This window comes from Asterias rubens, chromosome 9 (genome assembly GCF_902459465.1).
Source record: "Asterias rubens chromosome 9, eAstRub1.3, whole genome shotgun sequence".
NCBI classification, from domain to species: domain Eukaryota; kingdom Metazoa; phylum Echinodermata; class Asteroidea; order Forcipulatida; family Asteriidae; genus Asterias; species Asterias rubens.
Window position 1 is genome coordinate 15722802 of NC_047070.1, and position 9762 is coordinate 15732563.

General features: G+C 35.1%; 1 protein-coding gene across 1 annotated transcript in view; it reads left to right on the forward strand.

Moving 5' to 3' along the window:
• Positions 1-5391, forward strand: part of LOC117294620 — a 28063-nt gene extending 22672 nt beyond the window's left edge. The window contains exon 4 of the mRNA XM_033777115.1: positions 249-5391. Within this exon, the coding sequence (XP_033633006.1) occupies positions 249-359 (111 nt within the window). The 3' untranslated portion in view covers positions 360-5391. The remainder of the gene's footprint in view (positions 1-248) is intronic.
• The last annotated feature ends 4371 nt before the right edge of the window (positions 5392-9762 follow it).

The window sequence follows — 9762 nt, forward strand, 5'->3', positions numbered from 1 at the left end:
TGATATGAAGCCTTTTATTATGCATAAATTTGTGCAACAACGGTGTTTTCTCTTTCATTATTTTTTAGCAACTTCGATGACCAGTTGAGCCCAAGTTTTCACAGATTTGTTCTTTTATGCAATGTTGTATTCGGTATCTTTACCATTTATGTAATTGTTTTGAATCATTGGCAAATAAACCAATTCTAACTCTAACTTTATACTTTAAACATGAGTTAATTTTGTACCTCTCTGTGTCTTTCAAACAGGCAAAGCAACTGGTAGTACCAACGAGTGAGGACGACACAGTCCTGGACCAATTAACGGTCGACCAATGGCGGCAGGAAGCAGACGAGATAAATGACAACGGTTGGAATTAAGCGGGAAAAGCTCTGAAATTTGACAACAATTATTTAGAATCAGGAAGAACTGAACAACTTGATACAGGTTCATATGTGTTTGTATTGCTTTCTTTTTTCTTCAAACGTTATGGGTGTTGCGGAATATATTGTAAGAAATAGACCAGGAGTTTAAGAACTCTCATTTGACATTTTTGTTAAGATGTTAATTTCATTCCATGAGGGGAATGAACATTGATTTGTTGAAAGGTTGAGATTGGCAATGAAAGAGCGCAGTATAAATACTTGGTTGTTTAGTAATGCCGGCGTGCTGTGTAATTATCGTTAAGTTTGTAGTTTTTTAGTGCATTTTAATTGTTTACTTCAGTTTACATGCTTCGGGCCAACTAGTGCATTGAATATTTTTCTTAATTTTACATGAATTTCAAGATCAATATTTTAAAACGGGGGCCAGTCTGAATTATCAATGTTTAACCATTTTGCCATATTTCTCGAAAATATTGGTTGGTTCACTAAATATAATTGAAAACCTAAACAATAAAATTAAATTGAAGAGATAATATGCAAAGAAAAGTTGTTGACATCGAAGGTTGGCGTGAAATAGAAAAACATTTTTAGTTCTAAATGACCCCCTGATAACGGCCGACCCATTTTTGGATTAACGAGCCTTGTCTGTATATTACAACAACTGAAGGAATTATAACTATTGAAGAATGATTTTTCGATTCTCAATCGCTGGGGGTTTAATGAAAGTTTCTCTGCATTTTACCACCCGGCCGGTACCGTACCATCAATATTATTGATCAGAGAATTGTGTAGTAGTAAATAATAATACTGCAAGCATGCCAGTTAAGATTTGAATTATTTTTCCTCTTCTTGTAGCATCTTATTTAATCATCATTATTAGCTCTACAAAGAAACGTACACCAAGCACAAGGTGTATAGGTTCTTTGGGGGTATTGAAATGTACAATAACTATTTATGCGAATGTGCAATCTGAATCGAATAAATGTAACTCGATTTTAAGCAAAATTTCTGACTGAAACGTTAAGTGTCCCCTCGTGATTAATAACGGATTTGATAATTACAATTATCTGACGCACACGCAACACAAACATGGAAGTTCTGAATGCTGATTTACCAAGCTGGAACGAAAATCACCTGAAGGGGTTTTCTGGTTGAAAACCGTAAAATAAACACCGCCATGGTAACAAGTTTACTAAACAAATTTATTGACAGTTTATTATGGACCATAATATTCATAAGTAACGATCTGGTCAATGATAATCAGAATCAAAAATAATTAATTGTTTTAAATGCACTAATCGAAAGTTCAAATACGACTCTTATTCTATAAGACAATTTAATTAATATGTGGCTGATTTAACTATAGAAGAATACTGCTTAGATTATATACCAGGTACCATGTTATTTTCATTATTTAAAAATATAATTTTAAGTTTTCAATAACTCTCAATTCTTTAGAAACTATTAAGAACAAGATCGTAATAGAAGGATATGCTGTCGTTTAGCCCCAAACAACTAAACAAGATAAAGCTGTACAAAATATATGTATTTAAAATATAATGACATTCCTCAAAATGACCTAAATAAAAACCAGAATAATCTTAGTCAATCTAAATAGAAGGACAGACTGTCCGTCTTAAATCAATAGAAGAATACTGCTTAGATTATATACCAGGTACCATGTTATTTTCATTATTTAAAAATATAATTTTAAGTTTTCAATAACTCTCAATTCTTTAGAAACTATTAAGAACAAGATCGTAATATAAGGATATGCTGTCGTTTAGCCCCAAACAACTAAACAAGATAAAGCTGTACAAAATATATGTATTTAAAATATAATGACATTCCTCAAAATGACCTAAATAAAAACCAGAATAATCTTAGTCAATCTAAATAGAAGGACAGACTGTCCGTCTTAAATCAATTCAAAATCTCTAACAACAGCAATACCCCGGTGCTCAGTAAGTAACAATAACAGTTCTCAGAATCTCCTGACGTCTTTTGTTTCTCTCTACCTGAATCAAAATCCACGGTACTCAAATTAAAATGATTCCACTCTCCTCCAGGAGAAGCAATATTATTGTATCGTTATCTTAAACATGAAGACAAAAAGGAAGAAAGTATGTCTGGGTGTGATTTGAAGGAATCATGTATCACCCTTTGCTTGAAACTGTATCCTTAACTCCCCCGGCTTTGTGTTTTAATAAATAATACATTTATAATATAACCTTCTAGGGTGGGTGTATCTTTCACTGTCGTATTTCTACTTATTGCGACTATCGACATCTGAAGAACAACTCAATGGTAGACAAGATGCCGCGTTCTGAGACTTATTAATGCGTGCAATTATTTATAACATGAGAAACATGGTAAATTTGGAACCTGTTTTCTCTCTGCTGAATTATCGGGATTAATAATGAGGTCAATGGAACAGACCTTAAATAAATTAATTGTTTATCTGAAATTGAAACTAATACAAATTGGAGCGAGTGTTCCTCTTCACCTAACTGCACTATGCCGAAGACATTGCAAAATTATTCATCTTTAATGCTAATAGATAAGGTCTTTTGTGAGTAGTGGCGATTCTATGATGAGCTTGTTTGTACTGTCAATACCCCCACCCCACCCCCACCTTACCCATCCCCTATACTACTTCTAAAGCACATTCCAACTCCAGTCCTCTAGCCACACCCTTCGCCCACTCCCCGAAGCTACCTCAATCCCCCACCAGAGCCCACTCCTCAGAGACCACTTGTCCAGCCACATCCTCTAGCCCACGTTCCCATAGCCCACTCATTTATCCTTTTCCTAAGCCCAAATCTCTAGCCCAATCCCTGTGCCCAAGCCAAGCCCACCCTAGCCAACTCTCAAACCCACTCAATTAGCCCACTCCTCAAACCCAAGCTACCTCTAGCCATCTAGCCCAGCCCCCTAGCACCCTGCTCAAACTCAAGTTACCTAGCCCACTCCCAAAGCCAACACTCCGGAGCCCTTCGCTCACCTTCCAGTATTGTTGTTGCTAGTTTTACACAGTAATTAATACGATTCGTAGTGACATGATGAAGTACATTGACCAGTTTACAGACTTGGGTTTGTTCCGTGTCAATGTTTCGACGAGTGAACTTGTAAAAGAATAAGACAGAGAAGTAAACATATCCGAAATCTATCATATAAGTCTGTCATGAATCCTAACCTGTTATTCCCAATAGGTCAATGATACCTAAATGGATGTCATGTCCAATTACATCTCTCAACGGTACTCTTTTGTCTACACATCTCCAGTCGAGCAAACACAGCAAATGAATTTATCATCGCATATAATTCAATCTGTCGAAGACGCTTTCTCATTACCCCTTTGTCATTTTTTTGTAAATATATTCCACTCCGGTTTTTTTTTTTTTTTTTTTTTTTTTTTTATTATTTAATTCCCCACTCCGAATGCTACAGCGGATGACACACCGTGCATTCACCCTTCCCACATCTCATAACACCCATAAAAAGCTTATCAGTTTTGTATCCATTATAAGAGGTCTAGTGCAGAACTTTACACATGGTCGCCACGGGTCTTTTCAGTAACTATCATAACTTTCTATCTATGAATCTGTGTCCACTTTTACCACACTACACTTTTTTACCCGGAAGCGACTTAGATAAGGGGTGTGTTCCCCAAGTAGAGTATATGACCGGCTGATGATAAATGGCGGTTGTTTTGAAACAAGGCCCACGGGTTTCTGGTGTCCTGTAATGAAAAAAAAAATTGTGATAAAACTTGTATTCATACGATGGATGGGCTACAAGTCCGAAATTTATTTTATTTTAACTGACGCGTGTGCGGCACCTAAATGTAGCCCGAGCCGTAAATGTAGCCTGACCTAAACATGTACCTAGACCAAATACAATGTAATTGTTCTTCACCCGGTCTTTAAACACAACTTAAACCGAGCAAAAAAACATTCACGTTGCTTTCGGTCCGAGGTGCTACTGTTTTTATTTTAATATTTCAAAAAAGGAATCAGATTGTGTTGAGAGATCTATTTCTGATTGTTTTCCCATAATAAGTTACAAATTGTTTGTCAGACTGTATATATTGACTTTAAAATATAGCTCTACAAAAAAATCAGTGCCCCTTTATAGATTTAGCCTGACTCAGACTGGGTCAAATGAAGGATATTCTTGACTCACTTTGGTCATAGGGGAGTCTGTCCATATAAGAGTCAATTCAGAGTAACCTGGTCAAGTCTTTCAAGAACAACTTGGCATAACTTACCCCAAAAGATGCTTGAGCACCTTATTTATATGTTCCGATTAAACACTAAAAAATAGTTCATGACCCTTGAGGGTTTGTTTGACCCCAAAATGCATGTCTTGTACACCAGGCATTAGTATTTATGAAAACATTAGTGTAACGATGGATTGAAGGTTTACAGGTTTACGTTGTGTAAACAAAAACTGTGTTTATACAGAGTCTAATACTGCATAAGGTTTTTTTTTTAACAAACTCTCACATGACGGAGAGGTTCATCCCTTCATTTACATATCAACTATACATCCAAATATTTGAACCAATCTTTAATATGTGTAATAATTGAGCAGTGTTATTTGAACTTATTATACGAATGATAGATGATCTTTAATTGATAAACGAAAGGCACAACAACTAATTTTGGTTAAAACCTCAGAGACTCAAATGACTCGTGAAATATTTAGAAAAGGCTTTATATATTTCTTTTAAATTGTAGTTTACTTTATCATAGAATTTTGAAATTTATAAAAACTGTAATTTATCTTAATTAATTTTACCTTCATTGACAAATAAAACAAACGTTCATTTACGTTACGGACTTCTTTAAAATTGTGTGTTTAAAATAGTGTCTTGTTTTTGTACATTGATAATTACAACTTCCTAAATAATTATAGATCTGTAACTTAAGTTTATAATTATCAATTTAAAGAATCTATACGTGAAACAAAGTCGTGAACTACATATACAAATTCCGATTAAAGATATGTCATTGCAATTGGAGATTTCTGTCGCTGGTAATTGAATTTGGAGATGTGAAACACGTGTTAATAAAACGAAGTTGATAAAAAAGCACAATAAACTCAAATAAAATATTTTTTAGTTTGGCAGAAAATATGCCTAAATATTTTAAAAGGTGTTCAAAATATATAGCTTCAAAATATTCTGAAATATTTGCTTAAGCTCTTGAAATATTAAATATCATCTAAGCCTATGCTAAATTTATTCGAAATTGTTCGTTACATAATGAAGTGTTTTGAAAATAGTTCAAAATATATGGCATCAAAATACTCTGAAATAATAGCTTAAGTTCTGCAAATATTAGTATAACTTTTGCCTGTGCGAAATTGATTGGACTTCGTTCATTACATGATGATCACCTATCTTTAATAGGCTTAATATTCGGAGTGGTCAGGCTCTCCTCCTAATATACCCAAAATTATGTTGGATTTTCGCCAGCATTAGGTTTTCATGGTAATTAACTTGTTCAAATAAGCATGTCTAATTCAACCACCACGTCCTTTATGACCAATATTTTGATATTAGCTTCCACGCTATATTAGGACGACTTCGTGAGCACACACAAAAGACTTTTCGACTCCGAAGAGCCACGTCAATCGATTTGTGAGTAATGTCCTATCAAAAAGCTACAAGATCTACCTTGTAGGAAACTACGTTTTTATTAATATCCTCTGGGGCTTCTTTATCAAGGTCACGTCTGAGTTATGATTGTCTGCTTAGACCCCCTTCTCCATTCATCTACACTTCTATTGTTCAAATCATTTAGCTGTTAAAACATTGTGTATACTGCAGTTGCAAGGATCTCTATCAAGTGTAGGCGTTCAGGAAAGGAAGGGGCTGAGTCAGTGACGCGTTTGAAAAACAAACAGACAGCCAGTTGGGTACGGACAAACTGCTTTTATAGAAATGAAATATCAAATATTAATCATCGATAACCATTGGGTTTGATCAGGACAAATCTAGCTTTATATGAAAACATGCTGTGACATGTTGTTTGCTTCAAGCACATTGCAGAAATAATAACTCAACTTTCTGTTTCTGTCACTCAAAAAATGGTCATATCAAATCGACTATTCCCTTACGGGTTTCGGCTGCGAATCTTAGCATTAGTTTTCATTGTCACTATCATGTATAGACACATTTACTGTCACAGCGCTGACTTTAAATCCTTTTACCATTGGATTTAATTGGGAGATCCTTTTACCGAAGGGAAGCAAACCCCATAGGAATCAGAACAAGCGGATTTCGTATGATAATTGTTTTATTGAGAGCCGAGGCAAATGTGTTTTGGCGATTTGCGAACAAAAGGTCCGATCGAAGGATTGTATTTGTTCAGCCCACTGTTGGGATTTGGGTCTGAATCCCATCTTAGTAGCTATAGCAGGTCATTGACCAAACTCTAATATTATTTCCTTATGGCGTTTTACATCCTCAGGTTGAATCACCTTAAAGACACTGGACACTATTGGTTATTGTAAAAGACCAGTCTCACTTAGTGTCTCTCAACATAAAAATATGCACACAAAAACAAACCTGGGCCCAATTTCATAGAGCTGTTAAGCACAAAAGTTTGCTTAGCATAAAATTTTGCCTTGATAAAAACAGGATTACCAACAAAATGTTCACGTGATTTTCAGGATACGCAAAGAACAGCTGAATACCAGTAACAAGCAATGTGTAACAAATGAAAATTTGGTTGGTAATCCTGTTTTTATCAAGAAAGAAATTTCATGCTAAGCAAATTTTTGTGCTAAGCAGCTCTATGATATTGAGCCCTGTACAAATGTGGAGTTAATTGGTCGTTAAATTTGCGAGATAATAATGAGAAGAAAAAAACTCTGTCCCATTCACTGTACTATTCCAAATCTCAATCTCTATAAAAAAAAGAGTAAAAAATCGAAATAAACGAACTTAAGGTATTATTTTGAACTTTAATCGACATGGTGCTCCTTGTTTTATGTCAGTGTACATGTGTATTGAAAACAAGTGGATTGGCATAAATTATAAATGTAAAAAAAAAAATCACGATGCATTATTTATTCAAATAACCTTAAAGTGGTAGCCCGTCGTGTGTGAGAAAGGGGTGGGGTCGTTAACAAATGAATGAAGGTTCTCGGTGGTTGCAAGTTAATAATTCATATTTATGTATTCAGTAAAAGGCTGCCATAGACACGGTTATGTCAATATCTGACGTAATACAACGAGACAACCCCTACACCACCCCAACAACGTATTTACCATTAAACTTGTAACAGCCTCCTCGAGCATGCTAGGGTGAGTGACTAGAGTGTATCCCATCCAAAATATGCATAAAAAATAAATCTGGGAAAATATGACTCAATTGGTCGTCGAAGGTGCAAGAGAATAAAACACCATTGGTGCACAGATTGGTGTGATTTCAGATGCCCGGTAAAAGGTTTTAGGCCAGAAGTCTTTTAATAGTTATTTGAGTGAGAAACTACTTTACTTAGAGTGAGCCGTTTCTCACAATGTTTGATACTATCAACAACTCTCCATTGCTTGTTATCAAGTAAGTTTTTATGCCCACGATCTGTATAAGTAATTACCATGGTGACCAACGCCTTTACCATAGTCGATCTATTTTGTCACTTGAATGTTGTGTGGTTTGACAAGCTAGTCCAACTGGATCAGCCCGGGGCTAGGTTTTTTTTCTTTACAGTGAAAACATTAATTGACAAAAGCAGTAGAGAAAATAATAGAACGTAACAAATAAAATGTCGTTCCGTTCTCGTATAATCCGTTAATCATGTCGCGTGTTCACAAATTCATATTGCCATCAAAATAATAAAACACACAAGGGAAACTGACTGGATTAAGGTTTAATGATTGTAGACTAATTTTTTTGACCAGTGAAATCGCAAGTTGACAAAATAAAAGGTCAGCATACCGAACTTGCTCTAACTATGTTGCCAAGCCGTTCGATCTGAACTATCCTCACAAGAGGGCGGAATAATGTTTGTGTCGAAAAGTCTGCTCATAACACTGTCCTATCAATTACAGCAAAACTCTCCAAACGAAAACATTAGACACCGTACATTTTGACAATTCAACTTACAAAAAAACTGTCAATGATAAATTCTAAGATTTGGCATTTTCAAAAAATTGAGATTTCATGATCCCAGTCTATATTGTCAATAATTTTCCAACTGAATATAGTATTGTTTAAGTCACAAAGTAACTTAATGTTCGGTGTTAATTTCCTCAGAACCTCCAACAATTTGGACATGTTTATCGATGTTAACAATGATAGTGTATGTTATATTTTATTGACGGCAGATCTATTATGGACATATCATATACCCAGTTATAATGAATGGGCTTAATATTGCGTGAAACGTAGCGACATGTTTTATCAAGCATGTAACGTTTTAGCTGAAGGCAAGTACCTACAGCACCGACTGGTAAATATTTTACTTGTCTCCTTCAGAATCCCTCACAAAAAGGAACCCCCGCAGACTTTCATGTTTTACATACAAGAACACCGTTTTAGAATTTGTTCTAGATTCTCAGGGTACCCGATAATATAGCTTTGTGTACAGGAAATTTGTTTATTTAAATCCAAAGCTTTGCAGTATTTGGAAAAAACTTATTAGTACAACCTTTGTTATGTATGTACAGGAAAACACTTAAAATGATAATAATACATTAAAGCTTTAATTTTGAACGCTCATTTGCTAATAAAAAAACTGTCGTTTTATGATCATGTGCCAAAGTGCTCATTAATAACACACACCCATTACATTGAATATTGTCATAAACTATAATATTGACAATAGAGTGTGTTTAGTAGCCTGGAAAATAATTGGTCATAGTCTGTTAAGCAGATAATATAACTTGGCAACACAGCAACTGAGTACAAGTCATAACAATGTTTCATTGTATTGTAGTTTTGCTGGAAACCAGTTTCCACTAAAGCAAAGTTGTCTGTGCTGAGCGTTTACAAGCTACATGAGATGTGTCATCAGTCAATTACATAATCTGTTTAGCAAATAATGTTACTTAGCAAAACAGCAACTGAGTACCAGTCAAAACAATGCTTCATTGTACTGTAGTTTGGATGGAAACCTAGTTTCCACTAAGCAAGACTGTCTCGCTGTGCTAAGCGTTTACCAGCGTCATGAAACCGGACTATGTGGTCGTCTAAGACTCGACATAGCGCCCTCACAGTTGAGTTTATCAATGTTGCTGTCGTTACTAATAAAAACTGCGTTGTGTAAGCCTTGCATTCAAAACAATGATAAAGCTTAAAATGCCCCCTTACAAAGTATATAAAAAAAGGGCACGTCTTCTACTTTTAAAGCAAGAGGTAAATACATGTCACATTGATTAAAT